This window comes from Phocoena sinus, chromosome 10 (assembly GCF_008692025.1).
Source record: "Phocoena sinus isolate mPhoSin1 chromosome 10, mPhoSin1.pri, whole genome shotgun sequence".
Lineage (NCBI taxonomy): Eukaryota > Metazoa > Chordata > Mammalia > Artiodactyla > Phocoenidae > Phocoena > Phocoena sinus.
In genome coordinates, this window is record NC_045772.1 from 63,558,121 (window position 1) to 63,579,085 (window position 20,965).

General features: G+C 40.8%; 1 protein-coding gene across 9 annotated transcripts in view; it reads left to right on the forward strand.

Annotated features, from left to right (window-relative positions):
• LIMA1 (LIM domain and actin binding 1) overlaps positions 1-20,965 on the forward strand; it is an 84,844-nt gene that overhangs the window by 41,275 nt on the left and 22,604 nt on the right. For 8 of the 9 annotated variants that reach the window (XM_032644858.1, XM_032644852.1, XM_032644854.1 and 5 more), the window contains exons 3-4: positions 340-385; positions 9,927-10,391. In XM_032644858.1, the coding sequence (XP_032500749.1) occupies positions 340-385; positions 9,927-10,391 (511 nt within the window). Of the gene's footprint in view, positions 1-339; positions 386-9,757; positions 10,392-20,965 lie in introns of those variants that run through there. The other variant, XM_032644860.1, reaches the window with a different exon arrangement.

Genomic DNA, 20,965 nt, shown 5'->3' on the forward strand with positions numbered 1-20,965 from the left:
CCTGCATGCCACAACTAAAGATCTTGCAGGCCCCAACTAAGACCCAGTGCAGCCAAATAAATAAATATGAAAAAACAGAAAAAAGCCCCAGGCTTTCTGTTCTATCCAGTTGTTTACCAGCATTTGACCTCGTTGTCTTGGATCTTTCTCTTAGAGCAGATGACTGCAACAGTGCAGGAAGTGAGGGCTGCTCTGATTCTCTGCTTCTTCTGATAGAGTTGATTAAAGATAATCCCTGGCAGATATAGGTGTGCAGAAGTGGTTTTCTTAAAGTTTGGAAGAGTAAAAATATAAATTTAATTTGAGGACATTCTCTTTTTTTCCCCCTCTTCTCTGAAGGTACCAGAAAGCAGCTGAAGAAGCAAACATGGAAAAGAGGAGAAGTGTAAGTATTTGGAAGGCCCCGGACATGTGGAACTTCACAGGCAGAGCCCACGTGGCTCAGCCACCTGCAGCCTCTGCGGGGCGTGGGCTCCGAGTCAGCTGAGCCGGGCATGTGTGCCAGCTGGTCTGACTGGTGAATCATTTGCTCAGGAGAACTTGGCTCAGGTGCAGAGAATCTTATTTTTTCCCTGAGGTTCTCCTTTTGAGCCACTTTTTCTATCCTGAGTTAAGGATAGAAAGCCAAGTACTTTGCTTGTGGTTATAAAATGGCTTACTGCTTCTGCTCAAATTAGGCTACAGGGCTTCCCAGGCTTGTTTCCTTTCTTCCAAATCAAACAACCAGAATGTTTCTCTGCATTTAAGTGGTAGCAGCTGTGCAGCTGTTGTCATTCCCCCTGGGTTCTTTGTTTAAATCAAACCTCTTGACCCAGTCTAGTTAGCAAGTTTCTTAGCTGCAGGATCCACCAAAGGTGAAAACCTCAGAACCAGCTCTGAGCTCATACCCATTTGTACTCTCCCGCTGGCTAACTTCCAGCTGGGCTGGATAGTGTTTTTCTTTTGAGATCTTACTTGATTTAATGGTACGAGGGAAAAAAACCTCACATATTTGGGCAAGAATTCTTTAATTTGGCTGGCATTACAAAAACATCCTCCTGGCAGCTTTCAGTACCTAACCTATTTAAATTAGAACATAACATGCCCCTGTCACTTTGTTTCCTCTAAGGAGGCAGTGCTGACGGGTCTTTGACTTAATTTTCCTGTAATTCGAGAATGGATCCCCTCTGGTGCACTGTAAGAAAACTTACCATCATTTCACTCAGCTGCTGTTTTCTTTTCTTTCCTCCTTCTCTCTCTTGCGTGTTATTTTTCCCCTTTCTCTTTTCTTCCTTCTTTTTTTCCTTTCACTTATTCAATTAGCAAGTATTCATAGAGCACCCACTATATGCCAAGCACTGCTTTAGGCACTAATACAGACTACATCTCTGCCACCATGGAGTTTATATTCTGGTGGGAGAGGCAGACAATAAAGATGTGTCAGGTATGAAACAACATGAAGCAGGTAAGCAGGATGAGTATAGTGGTCAAGGAGAGATTTGAGCAGAGGTCTGAGGACATGAGCTAGGGAGAAAAATAATTCAGGCAGAAGATAGGAGCACATGCAAATGCCTCGAGGCAAGAACATTCTAAGTGTATTTGAGGAATAGGAAAGGAAATGTCACGTAGGGCCATTGTGAGGACCTGGACCTTAACTCTGATCGAATGGGGGCCTTTGGAGGGTTTGTGTGCAAAGGAGTAATGTGATCTAACTAAAATTTTTAAAAAGAGGAGGAAGAGACTAGAGGAGCAATGGCAGAAGCATGAAGACAAATTACGAGACAATTGCAGTGATTTAGGCAAAAGATGATAATGGATTGGACTGGAATAGTAGCTGTATAGGTGATGAGAAGTGGCAGGATTTATAGTGAAGGTAGAGAAAAAGAATGGCAACAATGCTTTTGGCCCAAACACCAGGAAACATGCCATTGAGATGGGGAAGATGACAGTAAAAGCAGGTTCAGAGAAGGGGAAATATTTATTAGAAGCTCAGTTTTGGACATGTTAAATGTAAAATTCTTTATTAAGACATCCAAGTGGAGAAGTCAAATAGGAACCTGGATGTACAAATCTGAAATTGGAAGAGATCCAGGCTGGAGATGAGATGTGTGTGTATCAAAGTATCAGTGGTCTGTAAAGATAAGAGATGCATGAGATCACCTGGGGAGTGAGTACAGCTAGAAAAGAGGTCTGAGTACGGAGCTCAGGGGCACCTTGTTGTTTAAAGGTTGGAGATAGAAGGAGGAACCAGCAAAGGAGACTGAGAGGGAGCAGCTGGTGAGATAGCAGTGGAAATAAGAGAACGGAGTGCCAGATGTCCAGTGAAGAAAGTGTTTCTAAAAGACATGTTATCAACAGAGTCAAACACACAGATAGGCTGAGAACTGACCATCAGATTTGTTAATATGAAGGTCACTGGTCACTTTGTACTATTTGAGAGTGATGGGATAAAGGCCTGATTGAACTAGGTTCAAGACAGTAGGATGACAAAAGTCGATACCACAAGTATGGATGAACATTTATGGAGCATCTTTTATGTGCCAGGTGCTGAAGGCACAAAGAGGAATAAGATGTGGTCCCTGCCTTCAAGGAACTGCTTAGAGGTTGGAAAGTAGAATTTATAATCCCAGTGTTATAAGTACCATATTAAAGGAATATTCAAGGTGCTGGGGGAGAACGTAGGAGGAACTCATAACCTGGACTATGACGTGTCAAGGAAGACTTCCCAGAAGAAGTAGTGCCTGACTGAGCCTGAAGGATGACTAGGAACTAGCTAAGCAAAGGGGGCAAAAGGAGTGGCAGAGGAAGCAGCACGTGCACAGCATGGAGGCATAAGAGAACAGGCACATTGGACAGTTGAAAAGATAATTGTCCCATTCACCAAGATGGAGAATTCAGGAAAAGAAACAGATTAAAGAGTGAGGAGTGAACGGAGGAGAGGCGAGACTTCAGCTTTAGACAAGGATGAGTTTAAGATGTCTATAGGATTTCCAGGTAGAACTGAGAGGTAAGGAGAGATTTCTGGCTAGAGTTAATAGGGCATGAATCATCAACAGACAGCTGGTGGGTGAAACCAGGAGGACATCATCTATAGAAAAATACATAAAGTGGGTAAAGAAGATAACCTAAGGCAGAACCTTGAGAGACGCCACCCATCCTCAGGGAGGGACTGAGGAAGAGAAACCTATGAAAAAAAACAACAACTGAAGAGTGGCCAGAGAAATGGGAAGAAATCTAGGAAAAAGGGATGTCACAGAGACCATGGAAGGAAGGAATTTTGTTAAAGGGGCGAGTGGTCAGTAACACCAGATGCTATAGAGAGATCAAATAAAATAAAACAGAAGTGCCCCTTGCAATTGGCAGTTAAAAGGTAAAAGGGTGTGAACAGGTAATCAAAGAAGAAACAATAAATATACAAAAAATGCTTAGCCTCACTAATAATCAAATATAAAGCAACTGTGAGATATAAATTGTAACCAAAACAGTTGGCAGATTTTTTTGATCGATAATATTCGGCATGTGAGGAATATTCTCATCCACTGTTAGTGAAAAGTCAATTAGGCAATGCCTATTAAAATATTAAATATGTTTAGTACGCATTGATCCTGCAGTTCTACTTCTAGGACTGATCATTGAGAGAAACTAACTAGTGAAACAAAATAAAAGTAAAAGGATATTTATTACAGGATTCTTTGTAGTACTTAAACATTTGAAATAATGCAAATATCCATCGGTGGGGTAGTAGTAAATTATGGTACCTACATCCATCATACTAATATATCATATATAATTTTTTTTAATTGATTATTTTAGTTTGGGCTGTGTTGGGTCTTCGTTGCTGTGCACAGGCTTTCTCTAGTTGCGGTGAGCGGGGGCTACTCTTTGTTGTGGCGCGCAGGCTTCTCATTGCGGTGGCTTCTCTTGTTGCGGAGCGTGGGCTCTAGCCGTGCGGGCTCAGTAGTTGCAGCATGTGGGCTCAGTAGTTGCGGCTAGCAGGCTGTAGATCACAAGTTCAGTACTTGTGGCACACGGGCTTAGTTGCTCCAACGGCATGTAGGATCTTCCCGGACCAGGGCTCGAACCCGTGTCCCCTGCATTGGCAGGTGGACTCAACCACTGTGCCACCAGGGAAGTCCTCGTATATGTTATATATGGTATTATACTATGTGGTTAAGATTTTGTGTAACGTGGAAAGGTCTTAAAATCACATTAATTATTAAAGCAAGGTGCAGAATAGTAACTATAGTATGATTTTGTAGAAAAACATTACAGATAGTGTATAAAAATAAGGAAAAAATTGAGAGCATGTGCACCAAACTGTTGGCAGTGGATATCTTGGCTGGGAGGAATGGGGGAGTCAAATAGGGAAAATTAAAGCATATATTCAAGGCAAATATACATTCTTATATTGACTATGACTTCCCCCCCAATAAGTTTTGGGTTTTTTAAATTAATTTATTTTATTTTTGGCTGCGTTGGGTCCTCGTTGCTGCGTGCGGGCTTTCTCTAGTTGCGGCAAGTGCGGGCTACTCTTTGTTGCGGTGCGCGGGCTTCTCATTGTGGTGGCTCCTTTTGTTGCAGAGCATGGGCTCTAGGCACACGGGCTTCAGTAGTTGCAGCATGCTGGCTCAGTAGTTGTGGCTCGCGGGCTCTAGAGCGCAGCCTCAGTAGTTGTGGCGCACAGGCTTAGTTGCTCTGCCGCATGTGGGATCTTCCTGGACCAGGGCTCGAACCCATGTGCCCTGCATTGGCAGGCGGATTCTTAACCACTGTGCCACTGGGGAAGCCCTCCCCCCCACCCCAGTAAGTTTTTTAAATTACTTTTGTAATTGAGAAAAGTAATAAGTTAAAAATAAGATAATGGGGGCTTCCCTGGTGGCACAGTGGTTGAGAGTCCGCCTGCCAATGCAGGGGACATGGATTCGTGCCCCGGTCCAGGAGGATCCCACATGCCGCAAAGCGGCTGGGCCCTTGGGCCATGGCCGCTGAGCCTGTGCGTCCAGAGCCTGTGCACCACAACGGGAGAGGCCACAGCAGTGAGAGGACCACGTACTGCAAAAAAAAAAAAACATAATGAAATGAAAAATGTAAAGAAGTCATTGATGACCCTGATTGGTGCTACTTCAGAAATGTTTTGGTAGTAGAATTAGAGGGAATGGAAAGTAGTCAAGTGGAAATAGCAATTACACAAGACTGTGCTTTCAAGACCCCTAAATGTGAAATGTGGGAGACAGCAATAGCTGGAAGAAGACAAAGTTGAAGGATGGTTCTTTTTTTTAACAACTTTTTTATTTTAAAATAATTTTGGATTTACAGTAGAGTTATTAAGATAGTACAGAGAGCTCCCGTGCACCTCCACCTAGCCTCCCCTAATGTTAACATCTTCTATAACTGTGCTACATTTATAAAACCTGAGAAATTAACATCGGTACAATGCTATCAGCTAAACCACAGACTTTATTCAAATCTTACCAGTTTTTCCATTAATGACAGACAGTTGCTTTTAAGATCCACCAGACTTGTAAGAGACCTAATTTGTCTCCTGAAGAATAGGGAGAAATGTACATATACATTTACAGAGGTGACTCTCCAGGTGAAAGAGTACTCACCTGAATACTCCAGGTGAAAGAATATTCATGGAAAACAAGGTAGAGAAACATTCAGGAGCAAGTGGGTAAATTTGTTCCTTTAGCAAATACTAGGATCAGGTTACATGATAGCTTGGATTCCCAGAAATTCAGCCCTCCTTTTCTCTTCCTCTTCCACTTGCATCTAGGACACAGAAACACAGACCATTAATACGACCATCAGTTATATTTTCAGGTTCCTTTTAAGCATGGGATGTGCCACTTGAAATCTGTGCTGTTCGGGCATTCATCTCCATAATGACTGGCTACACCACTTTTCTGAGAAGCTCTTAGAGTAGGAATTTATTCCTTTCCTTGGAGTCTGTACATCCAGGTATTCCGTGTTTCTAGCCCCACTGCTGTATCCTACCAAGTATCCTCCTGCTTTTAAGATGAAGATTCCCCTGCCAAGATTTCAAACGTTAAAGCTCATTTGATCCAGCCTCTTCATTTTGTGGGTGGAATAACAGACCCAGAGAGAGGAAGGGACTTATCTAAGGCCCTTTCCAAGTTGAATGCTCCTGCAGAAAGGACACTGCGTTGCATCTCCTGAGTGTGTCTGATCCGGATTTAGGCAGCCGGTTATGGTCCAGAGGCAATGTCTGCAGAGATTCTCAGCCTTGCTGGGTAGGATGAGCAGCATGCTGGATGTCACCTTGAAAAGGAGGATGTGGTAGTCCAGCAACCAATGGGGCCCTTGAAAACTTGTACCCTCCTTGACTTCCCACTGCCTTAATCTAGGAAAATACTTCGGAAAAAGTTAAAACCCTGACACAAATGACATCGACTAAAATTTCACCTTATTTTGTAGCCCCCCACCCCCCACCCCAGCCCTACTCTGAAACAGTAGACACTGTAGAGAAAGTAGAAAGAACAGTAAGTGACGGTAACCCAAGTTCAGGATTTGAGAGATGACTGGCTACTGCGGTTGACCACCGTTGTGAGGTATGGCTGGGGAGTGGGGAGGGCCACTCATTTAATAATAGTCACCGCTACTGGTCAAATACTACATTATGTGCTTTAATATAATCTCATTTATTCTCTACAGTAGCCCTGTATGGAAGTTTCCAGAAATTAAGAAACTTGCCCAGGGTCATTTGGCTGGATGGAGCTGGATTATATAAGTAATGCATGTTCATTGTAGGAAATACAGATACTATACATAAAATAGATAAGTAACAGGGATTTCCTGTATAACACAGGGAATTACATTCAGTGTCTTGTAATAACCTATAATGGAATATAGTCTGAAAAAAAAATCACTGAATCACTTGGCTGTACACCTGAAACTAGCACAATATTGTGAATCAACTATACTTCAATTAAAAATTAATTAAAAAGAAAATACAGATAAAAAAAGAGAAGAAAATGTAAGTGGCCCCATAATCCACTATCCAATGATAACCCAGGCTATCTCAGTCCAGTACTCTTTTCATTGTGTTGCCCGGTCTGCTTTCAGCTCTAGCTTTTGTTCTGTGCCTTCTTCCTTCTCTTTCTTCCCCAGAAAGACTGTAGCCACTGCTTCTGCCCCATCTTTGCTTGCCTCAAGCTCTAAAGGCCTGGAAAGCTGGCATGACCTGGGTGGTGCTGCCAGGAGTGATGGCAAGTTCTGGGGCCTTTAACGCTGTCAGACCTTACAGCGCTACCCCTCCCCTACTTGTCCCCACCCCAGCACTTTTGAACTTGTATCCTTAAGAACTCCTTTTAATAAAAGAGCACATTCACGCCTCTGTTAAGATGCCCCGCTAAGGGATGTCCTCCACCCAGGTCCTTGTTTGGGACATTGCTGGTACTCCGTCACACAGATCCCTCTCTTCCAGGTCATCACAAGTAAAGTAGGGATGACAGCTTTCAAGCTGTTTACAAGTAACATCAAAATTATTTGATATTCCATAGAACCTTTTTCTTGTGATATGAAGACGATGCATAATTTTATTTTTGTATTCATTTTTATTACACAATGAAAGCACATTTATCCTAAAAAGAAAAAGAAGAAGAAAATACAAATGCCCGTGTCAACCTGTTAACATCCTGATGTCTTTTCTTCCGGACTACTTTTCTATGTTTATATTAGAAACATATATGTGTATTATAAAATGGGATCATGCTGTCTTTTTTTTTTTTTTTTTTTTTTTTTTTTTTTTAATATTTGGCCGCGACTTGGGGGATCTTAGTTCCCCGACCAGGGATTGAATCCAGGCCCAGGCCCACAACAGTGAAAGCTCCAAGTCCTAACACTGGACTGCCAGGGAATTCCCCATGCTGTGTTTTTTTTTTTTCTTTTCTTTTAAGTTTATTTTTAATTTTATTATTATTTGTTTTAATATTTGGCTGCATTGGGTCTTCGTTGCTGCGTGCGGGCTTTTTCTGGTTGTGGCTAGCGGGGGCTACTCTTTGCGGTGCGCAGGCTTCTCGTTGTGGTGGCTTCTCTTGTTGCGGAGCATGGGCTCTAGGAGCGCTGGCTTCAGTAGTTATAGCACGCAGGCTCAGTAGTTGCGGTGCGTGGGCTTAGTTGCTCCACTGCGTGTGGGATCTTCCAGGACCAGGGATTGAACCCGTGTCCCCTGCATTGGCAGGTGGATTCTTAACCACTGCGCCACCAGGAAAGTCCCCCATGATGTCTTATAATTAGCTTTACTCACTCAAAAGTATCTTATGAGCATCTTTGCATGTCAGTAAATATACTTCGATCACATGATATGTCTCTGAGAAAAGTAGTGTCCAGTTACCAAGGCAAAATGCCACTTTGATTCTCAAGGCTCCTGTTTAGGCAGGGCAGAGCAGGTGAAGTTGGAGACCCAGATGACTCATCCATTGTGTCTCAGGAGGGTACACAGAGCCAAGAGTGCTTCTGGCAGTTAAGGTAGCACCAGCTTTTAAATTTTCTCTTTTCCAACAAGAAAACTTTTCTTGCTGCTTAAATTTCTGGTCCATACATGCTTCCCCCAATGAAGCATCTTGTCAGGCTAAGATTTAAACACAAATATCAAGCAGTTGTTCTTCTGTAACTTTCTTTTTTCCATGCCTTGGTCCTACTTGATGAAGTGGCTCTCAGAGTGTATTCAGAAGAGTAATAGGGTGAGAGACTTAATTCCCAATATAGCTGCTAATCCTGTTTAATACCCCAGAGTCTTTCAGTCCTAGGTGGTTTGTCCTTTCTTAGTTGAAAGACCGGTGAGCCACAGGCTGCAGGAATGGAGGGCAAGAAGGTACTGGAGTTTGTGATTTGTAGGGAAGGTGCTGCTGCTTTATTTATTTAGGAGTGCTTTCAGAGTCCGGGACATTGAATTTTACTTCACCCAGCATGTCTCCTCTATTATTGCGGAACAACGTTGACACCTTCCAGGTTGTTTTCAATCTGTCTTATATGTACAAATTAATTCCAGTTTGACCCACGCGAAAGAGAACTGTCTTAGATGTGTAAATGTGTGTCCTTCCATCAAGAGAGGGGGTGGTAGTGTTTCATATGAAGCCTGGGTATTTTTCAACCAAAGGATCTGGAAAATAGTGAATTTTCTGAAAACTGAGGATTTATACATGGACAAACATGTAGAGAAGTACAGGGGGGAAAAAGGATTAGGTTCTTATGTAAAAAATAAAATTTGACTGTTCATGTAAATTATGTCGGATATGATGATATATACATGTAAAAGTCTGGTGGCTGCTTTAAATTTCCACAAAGAGTTTCAATTCTTGATGCTACTGTCCACAATTATTGGTATTGTGTAGTTTAAGCTATACTGCATCTTTGTCTCATTTAGAAGAAAAAAACCCAGCCAGGATGTGATTTTGTGGCACGTAATGATGAACTTTTTTGTTTTTTTTTAAACATCTTTATTGGGGTATAATTGCTTTACAATGGTGTGCTAGTTTCTGCTTTATAACAAAGTGAATCAGTTATACATATACATATGTTCCCATATTCAATGATGAACTTTTATTAGTGCATATTTACAGGGTTTAAAGTAACTGGTATTTTGCTTTTTCTTTCTGTTTTCCCCATTAATCTCTGGATAAAAATCCCTTGTCTCCAATGTAACTATCATTAGATCTGAGCTCTCCTTTCTTCTCATTTTGTCCTTATAAGGCTATCCTGTTTTATCACTTCCTGCTTTAGCTCCTGACTTTTTCTCTCTTCCCCTCTCCCTCTCTTGCGGTGGATGCTTTCTCCATGTGGCAGGGCTGTAACTGTTCACAGCTGTCTGAAACGACAGTGGACCGGGAGCAGCTTGGAGTTTTAACTTTCATTTTACAAAGAACAGCATGTTTGAATGTTTCAGCAGGCAAGTTATAACTGGCATTCACTTTTTGTTCTTCTAGAACACTGAAAATCTCCCCCAGCACTTTAGAAGGGGGAACCTGACCGTGTTAAAGAAGAAGTGGGAGAACCCAGTGCTGGGAGCAGACTCTCTCCCAGACTCCGTGCGAAACAGCAGCACCGAGGTCAGGCATAGAGACGACCCTCCTCCCGCTGAAGTGGCAAACAGCTCTGCCTCTGGGGTCGAGGCTGACCAAGAGGAACGAGTCCACCCCAGACCTAGAATCAAATCGCCTCCTGAAGCTCTTATTCAGTATCCGTACCCCCGCATCGAGGACAGTGAGCATCTTAAAGACCACTCAGCAGAAAGTAAAAAAATGGAAAATTGTCTGGGAGAATCCAGGCATGAAGTAGGAAAACCCGAAATAAGTGAAAATGCAGAAGCTGCAAACAAAATAGAGAAATACAATGTTCCGCTGAACAGGCTTAAGATGATGTTTGAGAAAGGTGAACCAACTCAAACCAAGGTAAGGACTGGGTGGGTTTAAAGCTTGAAAAAGCCAATTCAAGTAGCTAAACAAAGCTGTTTCTCTAGTCTAGACGGTTTGTATAATGGTGAGTATGTGGTCAGTATGTCTTTTGATTCAAGTTAGACGAGTAGTTAATAAAAAGTCTCGAATTATTTACAGAGATGCTAAGATTTGTGAGTGTGACCCAATTTCACGTGAAATCAAGTGCACACTGGGATTCAGGTCAATATTGAGAAATGAAGAGTTTGATGCTGATTGGGTTATGTGTTTTTGTATGCTTGCCCTTTTAATTTGTCTTCCTGTGCCTTTTGTCATTTGTAGCTTTAGGGGGGTGGAATTACTGCTGAATCTCTCTCTGCCTGGACACAGCTGCAGGCTGAGTGTTAAGGCCAGAGTTTAACATTAAGACTGAGGCTTAGTTGTCTCCTTGCTAGCTGAATCCTTTCTCTTCTCAACTTCCTCATCTGTGCCTTCCAACAAATGTTTTCTATCAGCTAAAATCCTATCCCAGGAAAAATCAATGAAGATAGCCAGACTAGCCGTAGCCTTCAGGAGTTTTGACTTGCAAATACAGAGGGTTGCATTTTCCCTACAACTGCTAATGAAACTCGATCCTTCATGTGGAGTGCAGACCAGGTCCCCAGAGGGAATTACTTAACTAGAAAATGAGTTACATATGCTGGTGACTTATAACACAATCCAGGGGCAGCAGAGCTGGTAAATTTTTCCAGTTTTCTCATACTTTCCTGCATATCTGGCTTTGTACATGGGGTCGGTTTGTTACAACAGTCATTATAATGAAATAAACAGATCTGATGGGGAGCAAAGCCCTCATTTACTCTAGATTCCGTTTAGATGGGAAAGCAGATTTTTTTTTCAGCTAAGTATTGGCCCAAATTTCTACATTTGTGAAGTAATGGTATGAAGCATTTCTTCTGAGGTAAAAATTAGATAACTTATCCTAGAATCCTCAGTTATGTTTGGTGTGATGTAGCCATCTCTTCTTGTATCTTGCGGTGCCTGTTACTTTTCTACCTGGAAAAGTTCTTTAGTGTTCAGCGATCATCTGTTTGAGGATGTATCAATAGAAAGAATTTTTAAAGATTTGCAAAGCTAGAACCCTTTTCTCTGCATGAGTTTTTACTCTGTTTTAACACTGAAGCCAGTTGGCAAGAGATGTAACCACAAAGCATTTTATGACTTTTCTTAAACTCTCATCCCTCTCAATTTTGAGTCCTCTAGGCCTGCCAACTCCCTCTTTCCCTTTATGGTCTTAATAAAAATTAAAAAAAAAAAACTTTAAAAAATTTAAATGGGAAGAAGAATTTTAAATGGAGGGAAAAAATGTCAGAAATCCTAAATAGAGAGGAAGGGTCTTTGTTGTGAGTCAAAGCACCATTGTAAGTCTCCTCCTCTCAGACCCTGTTAGGGGCAGGATGGCTGATGTCATGGCAGCACACACAATGTAGATTCAGTGCAAAAGGCTGGTACATGTCAAAACTGGCCCAAGGTAGGAAATGATTGGGACTGCAGCAAACAAAATGCTGATTATGTGTAAGGATCTGGTGAGAGACTTTTTTCTCGTAAATGTCTAGTGAAAGATGGGCCAGAACAAGCCTGTCTCTTTGTGGCTGGTCAAAGCAGAGAAAAAAATTCTTATATAAAGAAAGATCCTACCAGATCAGACTGGCACTCAGCCTGATTGCTAACGGTCTAAGAAGATGGAGGGGTTCTAAGATTGACCTGGGCTTTTTTTTGGGGTGGAGGTACTTTTTAAACTTTCTGATTAAATAGTCATTTGTCGTTTAATGGACTGCTTAGGGAATGTAAAACACAACTGCCCTTGGTTTTATAGCTGCATCATTACCCATGTTGGAAACAGTCTAGATTACTTTAAAAATGTTTGTCTAGTATTTCAGTAAAACTGTTTTAAAAAAAACTTTTGTCTACCTTAGTTTAATGAATAACTAATCAGTTTGAAACGGTTATGGTTATTGTTATCATAATTTCAGCTTTAATATGGATAAGGCTTTAATCAGGAAGTTACATAATTGGATCTTTGGAAGGAAGCTCTGAGAAATATGGTGGAGACACTAGCAGTCCTTTTCGGAGCAAGAGTACACAAGTAAGAATGATTACCTCAGAGCTAAAAATTTAGTACTTCTGTGAGACAAATGCGTATATTAGGTACAAATCATGTGAATCTTTATCTCCATAATAGAATTTTAAAGAACTGGACTAAATCTCAACTAACTAGCTGAGCAGGGTCAGGGAGCACATAGATAATGGAAATGCATGATCTAAATCTTTTATCTCCTAAATCTTTTTATCAGAGTTATTTACAGGAGGCCAAGTTAGTTGTCTTGAGTTCTACTTTTCTTAGTCTCTCTTGCTCCCTTTTGTCTGAGATGGTTTCTGTTCTTGTCCACTTTTCTTCCTGATCTCTTCTCTGCAGTCCTGTTTTTTTCTCCCTCCCTGTGTAGTCTCATCCTTTCCAGGACTCCAAGAGACGGATCCCAAAACTAGATTCTAATCTTGAATTCTTAACCCAAGCTTCAGCCCCAATTTTGTGGTTGCCTGCCAGATCACACATCTCTTTGTGAATATCCCTTAAGCACTCAAATTCAAGAAGGCTAAAAAAGAATCCATTATCTTTCCAACCAAAACCTGCGCTACGCCTGGTGTCCCTTAGTGCATCACCATTCACCACATCTCCTGGTCTGTAAAGCTTGGGATCAGTTCTTCTCTGTGCCTGCCTCTTCTCAGTCAGTCACTTACTAAGCCATCTACATAAGTCTACACATCTCTCAAGTATGGGCCATTCTCTCCAAGAGGTCCCACATCTACTTCTATGGTTTAGCCTTAGTACATCTTGCCTTGTGGTATTGCTGCAACCTTTCCTATTAGCCTCTCATTTTTTTCTTCCCTTCCATCCTCCACACTGTTGCTATTTATTTTTCTAAGCATAGTTGTAAATTATGTTATTCCCTTGATCAGAAACTTTGGATGTCTCAGAATTAATCCATATTTAATATTTGGGTCTTCTACAGTCTGAACTCAACCTACCTTTCCAGTCTCATAGCCAATCTTATACTCAAACCCTGGATTACTCCTCATTTTAAATCAGTCATATCTTTCCCCTAATTTCTGCCTCTTGAAATCTTACTCCTCAAGGTCTAGGAAGACTGTGAGACCTACCTCAGTTTTTTCCCAGATGAAATTACCTTCACCCTCATGACCCTCCTGTAGAATTTTCTTTTTACTTCTCTTTGGCCACTTATATCATGCTTTCTTTAATAGTCATGTATGAATTTGTACACTTCCCAGTCTATAATTCTTTCAAAGTAATGATGCTTTTATCTCCCAGTGGTCAGCACAATGACTTGGCTCATCGTGTTTATTTAGTAAAAAGGAGAAAAGAAGCTTAGAACTCAAATAACTTATAAATAATGAGAACTGATTAAAGGCTGTTCCTCACTTATCCTCTACCTTTGGTGAATAGATAGGTTATTCTGGTCAGATGTTTTAGTTGAACATGATACTTCTAATTCCTATGAGCAAATGAGCAGTGGATGGATGAATGTAACCTATAAGTTATGAGGAAAAAGAAGCCCCCCTCCCACCCCCCCAGTGACATACATTGAATGTGGCTCAGCATCCCTAGCTCCATGTGTATGTTGATCTGGGTTTTAGGTAGCCAGAGTAACTATTCCGGGCATCCTTTTATGAGAAAGCTGATCAAGCAGTTATAACCAATATTCAGTTATCATCATGTTGACATTTGAATCCGTAATCTTCAAAGGCCTTGATGCAGTTATTCAAATCACCAAACAATGTAGGGACAGGCTCCTTAAGTCTCAATTCTTTCTGTTTGGTTCCTAACTTATCTGGTTCACACAAATCCTTGGAAAGGAGAATACAGACCAGATATTTGGAAGGTGTATTTCTACCTTCATCACCTATTTAAAGTATTGTCTTTTGCTTGGGTCAGGATTAAACCTATATATATATATATACACCACATCTTTTTTATCCATTCATCTGTTGATGAACTCTTAAGTTCTCAGTGTTATTTTGACCTCTCTGTAGTGGTACATTTCTTGTAAAGACCTCCTACTCGTATAAATTAAGTTTTATTTACCTTAGTTAGTAACTCTGAGTAAACCTTTGGTCTTTTGTGGTAAGACAATAATGGATCCAGGTATAAAGATGCCAGTCAGGGAGTCGTGATCTTTCTGTTTGTCGCCCTAAATGGCTGTCTTTGATATGTCAGTTAGAGACCAGTCATCTCTTTTCTGCTTATTTTCATGCCAGTTAACTACTTACCGGTTTCTATCCGGTTCCATTAAAATAAAATATGTTGAAAAGTAATATCAGGAGACTGGAATATTCTCTAAGCATTGGTTGGCTACATTAGAGTTTGTAGGGGCCAGAAAGACATCATTTGCCCCACAAAATCACCTTTTCTTTCTGCTACTGGACTCACTCCTGCATTAAACAACGTAGGTGTGTATCCAGATGAATTTATTAGTCATTTCCTTTAGCCTTCTAATTCATTAAGGAGTTACAATGAGTGAGAAATCCCTATCAAGATCGTTGACATAAATCCTAGAACTATAAGTGATTGTAAAAGGTTATTTAATTCAGCTCATTGTTCGCAGGATATTAAAATCCCTATTTTACAGATGGAAACAGCTGACGTCAGAGAAATTAACTGATACGCCCGATGTCATGTGGCTAATTAATATCAGAACAAGAACTGAAATTGTGTAGTACCCCTTCTACCATAAACACTACCTTCATGGATATTATAATAGCTATTTATTAGATAAAAACATCTGGCCTTACGTATTTTTGAAATCTAAGGAAACCAGGAAAGAATTAAAACATATTAACAGCTGTCTTCTCAAAGACTTTAGCTTTCTATCTGTCCTCTTCCTACGTTTTATAGTCTTTTTACTGAGTTAAAAACATCAGGGCAATGAAGAGAATACACTGGAATGCAAGAGATTTGTACTGAAACTCTTGAGTTAGAAGCTTGTGAGTTTGAGAGGTTTGTTTTTCTTATATAAATTAGTCATCTGAACAATCACGCGCACACACACACACACACACACACACACACACACACACACACACACACACACACCACAGTAAACCAGAAAAGGCCAAGTAAGCCTGGAAAAAAGAGTAACCTTTATCAGTTGTGCACAATGGTATCCTTATCGTTGCTTAACTAGATTTTACATGGTTTTAGGTACTGTGTGCTCACTGTTTTGTGTGCTTTATCTTTGGTTTGGTCTTTTTTACATAGACCTTCCTTTGTATCTTCCTAGTTCATGTAGTTATCCTTTTATGGCAATATGTTACTTCATTATACTTTTTTTCTTTTGCGGTACACGGGCCTCTCACTGCTGTGGCCTCTCCAGCCGCGGAGCACAGGCTCCGGACGCGCAGGCTCAGCGGCCATGGCTCACGAGCCCAGCCGCTCCGCAGCATGTGGGATCTTCCTGGACTGGGGCACGAACCCGCGTCCCCTGCATCGGCAGGCTGACCCTCAACCACCGCGCCACCAGGGAAGCCCCATTATACTTTTTAATCATTCCCCAGTAATTAGATTCTCTTCCAGACTAATAAAAAAGCTCTAAGCATCTTGGCAGAAATATTTTATTTTTAGTTATGGGGAGGGGCTATATTACTGAATGATGTTACCGTGGTTAAAAGACATAATTCTGTAACACTGCTAGCACAATCTAAGGGCATATTTAATTCCCCAGCAGTTCCTCATCAGCATTTGGTTTTATCATTCTTATCTATTTATATTAATTTAAAAATATGAAGTATTACCTCTCCTTCCTTTCTTTTCTTCCTAATTGTAAGAGTAATACATAATTTTTATAGAACACTTAGAAATACAAAATATGGGAGTTCCCTGGTGGTCTAGTGGTTAGGATTCGGGGGGTTTTCTCTGCCATGCGCGGGTTCAGTCTGGTTGGGGAGCTGAGATCCCGCAAGCCACGCAGTGCAACCAAAAAAAAAAAATACATATATATATTTATTTATTTATACATATATGTATGCGTATATATATATATATATATATATATATATATATATATACACACACACATATATATGGAGAGAGAGAGAGAGAGAAATCCCCCTGCCTGGATATAAGTGCTCCTTCTGTGTGTATTTTGTACTTAAATGAGCTGTATTTTTTCTGCGAGGGTCCCTGGAGAAGGAAATGTTTCTCTCTCAGTATTTTGAGAAATTAAGGCCAGATTTTATCTACACCATATGATCTCCATGCATAGTTCAACAAAGTCCCATTTTTCCCTAAAAGTCATTCTTCCTCCACGCTTGACTTTGGAGGGATGAGAGAGTCTGAAGGAAGGTCAAAGTTGAATGGTTGAAGGAAATGGCTCTCAGTAGATTAAAGTGTTGAGAATCAACTTTTAAAGAGAATTTTTCCTGAAAATAGGCGTACACAGGACAGGAAATCCTGCTTTTTACTTGACATTTGGGACCTAAATTACTTTATTTCTTAAAGAAAACTTTGCAGAGAAAAGAAATTCTACAGACTACTGGCTAAAAGCCCTAGACTATTATTTTCTTACTGGTAAATGTTGATGCATTTGGTTTATGGATTCAATGAAAATATTTAAGGGGTGGTTACACTAATGAGAGTTGCTGCAGTCAGCTGACAGGAAGGAGGACTTGTGGGGTGGGGTGAGGCCAAGCCTTAGGAAATTCCAGAAAGTCTTAAAGTGTCTTATCTTTTCTCTCTTAACAGATTATGATGATTAAGGCTGCCTCAGGCATCTGAATAAAAAAGATTGAAATGCAATAAAAATGTGTTACAGAAGAGTATTTCAGTATCAGAATTCCTGGTGTTTGGGTTTTTTTTTCTTTTCTTTTCTTTTTGTGCTCCTTTACTTTCCTTGAGAAATATTGGAGGAAACCCCACCTTTTTCCTGAACCTCAGATTACCACTTGTAAAATGAGGATCAAAAATGAATAGTAAAAAAAAAAAAAAAAAAATGAATAGTAAATGAATTTGAGATCTTGGGGTTTTGTTTTTTTTTTGAAGTATAGTTGCTTTACAGTATTGTGTTCATTTCAGGTATACAGGGATCTTGTCATTCTTTATATTTGAGTGGTTTGGAGGTGGAAAGGTATTAAAAGAAATGCATAGTGCTTCACCCGGGAGCTCATTAAAAGCCATCTAATCTCCGAGCTGTATTCCTCCTCAGAACCAGTGTCAGTATAGCTTTGATTTCCAGAGACGTTTTTCTGTTTTTCTCTAAGACCAAATGACTTTGCAGATTCACTTTTTTAATAGTTGAAAGAAAATAATTCAGCGTATTGAACCCTCATGAATTCTTTGGGCGGGGTGGGGGGGGAAATGTCTATTTAACCCAAAGATTTAAATAAAAAGCTAGTGAAGATGGGAAATTTTATGCATCTAAAACCAAAGAACCTTTGCAGGGCATGTGTTCTGGTTCTAAATGGTCTTGCTCCCAATAACACCAGTGTAGGAACTTCAAGCACAAACGGAAAACTAAACTCCTAGCAGGTTGCAACACGTAACACATACTCTTGGAATTATGCTTGAACTTTACCTTTGACAGAATGTAAATATTTGAAATATTGCTCCAGTGTTAAGACTGCAGAACCCATTCCCTTTTGGTTTAAAAAAAAAAAAAAAAAAAGTGTATTTCCAGGCTTTCTCCCTTTTTGAGCCCCTGAAAATTTTAGTTTTTATAATGATCTTCAGCAGCGTTTGGAACAAATCTTTGGAATTTCCTTTATCTATCTGCAAATGAGAAATGTTTTAAAGACAGAAAAATGTGGATGGAGGGTATTCTGCCAAACGTATCTTTTCACTTTGGCTGATAATCTTCATTTCCAAATGGTAGGCTGTTCCCAGAGCAAAAATGTGTTGCATCATAGGAGTCATGTGGATGTGACTGATGTTGGTGCAGCTGACCTGAGTATGATGTGGCAAGGTTAGAGTTGCTACAGCTTCTTTTAGTTTTTTTTTTTTTTTGTAAATAGATTCAACCAATAATGTAAATAGCAAAGATGACTGGAGATGCAGTACATTAAATATATATCGAATTTGCTAGAAACTGTATTCTTTTTGGTAGGGTACGAGCAAACCAGATCCTTGGCTCTGATTTCTGAAGTGGCATATTTTCTATCTCCAAGGAGAGAGAGAGAGAGGGCTGGGAGGTGGGGGCGTGGGGAGGACTTGAAAAAGGGATAGTTCACTGTCTTAAACTTTATTGTTGGTTGATTAGTCCATTGAACTTAAAGGTTTAATAATTATTTATTAATGTTGAATTCAAAAGGGAGCTAAATCTTTTTTACTCTTTTCTCCTGTCATACTGGATTTCACACATCTTTTCCACGTTAAGTTATCTGGAAATAAACTGAGATTTCAATGATAGGATCTGCTTGAAGGCTCTCATTGCAAGCTGAATAAACATGACATACTGTCTGTGTTTTATGTCTGGGAACATCCTCTGATACTTACTAAGTGGCTTTCTTCAGTTACTTTTCTAGTCGTAAAATTAGAATTTGGAACTTTCATTAGAGATCTACCCTAAATTTGAGAGATACAAATGTAGTAATTTATGGGAATCATTTTTTTATTAAATAAATCTGTACCTTCCACTTTTCTATTTAAAAAATAAAAAATAGGACTTCCCTGATAGCGCAGTGGTTAGGAATCCACCTGCCAATGCAGAAGACACTGGTTCGAGCCCTGGTCCAGGAAGATCCCACGTGCCGCGGAGCAACTAAGTTCGTGCGCCACACCTACTGAGCCTGAGCTCTAGAGCCCGTGAGCCATAACTACTGAGCCCACGTGCCACAACTACTGAAGCCCGCGTACGTAGAGCCTGTGCTCAGCAACAAGAGAAGCCACTGCAATGAGAAGCCCGCGCACCACAGCCAAGAGTACCCGCCTCTACCGCAACTAGAGAAAGCCCACACGCAGCAACAAAGACCCAACACAGCCAATAATTAATTAATTAATTAAAAAAATAAAAGCATGGTCTCTGCCCTCAGTAAACTAAGATTCCAGTCCAGTAGAGGGATGTGCAACAATTTGTTAAGCATTGTAATGGAAGTGTGACCAGGTCCTTGAGAACAGAGAAAGGGCTACTTAGATTTATAGAAGAGAGGTAGGGCAGATGCAGAGGGACTGTTGCTTAGCTTACACGGAGTCTTGAAGGAACAGGCACTGTTAGACAATAGAAGGATAAAAGAGTAACCCAGGTAGAGGGAACTCATTTACAATATCATGGACCTCCCAGAGGTTTGCTTTTCCTGGAGGGTAAGCGGTGAGGAAGAGAATACCCAGAGAGGGTAGGAAGGGACCAGATCTAGAACTGGTCTTTTGTGACATACTAAGCACTTTAGATTTAATTCAAGGAGTGATTAGGAATCCTTAAAGAATTTTGAACAAGAGAGTAACATAAGTTTTTTTAAATTTCATTTATTTATTTATTTTTGGCTGCATTGGGTCTTTGTTGCTACGAGCGGGCTTTCTCTAGTTGCGTCGAGTAGGGGCTACTCTTCATTGCAGTGCACGGGTTTCTCATTGCGGTGGCTTCTCTTCTTGCAGAGCACGGGCTCTAAGCACGTGGGCTTCAGTAGTTGTGGCACGTGGGCTCCAAAGCACAGGCTCAGCAGTTGTGGTGCATGGGCCTAGTTGTTCCATGGCATGTGGGATCTTCCCAGACCAGGGCTTGAACCCATGTCCCCTGCAATGGCAGGCGGATTCTTAACCACTGTGCACCTGGGAAGTCAAGTAACATAAATTTATATTTGGGGATAATTTTTTTGTTTTACTTGGGATAATGGCAGCATCATAGAGCCTTGATTGGAAGGCGGAAGAACCAATTAGAAAGGTAATGCAAGGACTTCCCTGGTGGTGCAATGGTTGAGAATCCACCTGCCAACATAGGGGACACGGGTTCGATCCCTGGTCCAGGAAGATCCCACATGCCGCGGAGCAGCTAAGCCCGTGTCACAACTACTGAGCCTGCGCTCTAGAGCCCATGAGCCACAACTACTGAAGCCCGCACACCTAGAGCCTGTGCTTCGCAGCGAGAAGCCACCACAGTGAGAAGCCCGTGCACCGCAATGAAGAGTAGCCCTGCTCACCACAAGTAGAGAAAGCCCGTGTGCAGCAACAAAGACCCAATACAGCCAAAAAGTAAATAAATAAATGTTCCTTTAAAAAAAAAAAAAGAAAAGAAAGGTAATGCAGTAGTCCAGGGAAAAGATGATGAAGACATGAACCAGGCAGCAACAGCAGGGATAAAATGGGATGGAGAAGGCCAACAGAAGATACTGCCATCAGGACTTGGCAGTTTGGAGAGACATCATTTTCATCTGGGACATGAGGATTCTGCTCCAATGACTGTTAAATTCTGAGGCTTTCTGGTTAAGGTGGTTAGGCAGTGATATTTCACAGAAAGCATTACCTATATAGAGTTACTTATTTTCCCCTGGGCACCTGTGAATATGTAGTGCTTGATATTTATAATACTAAA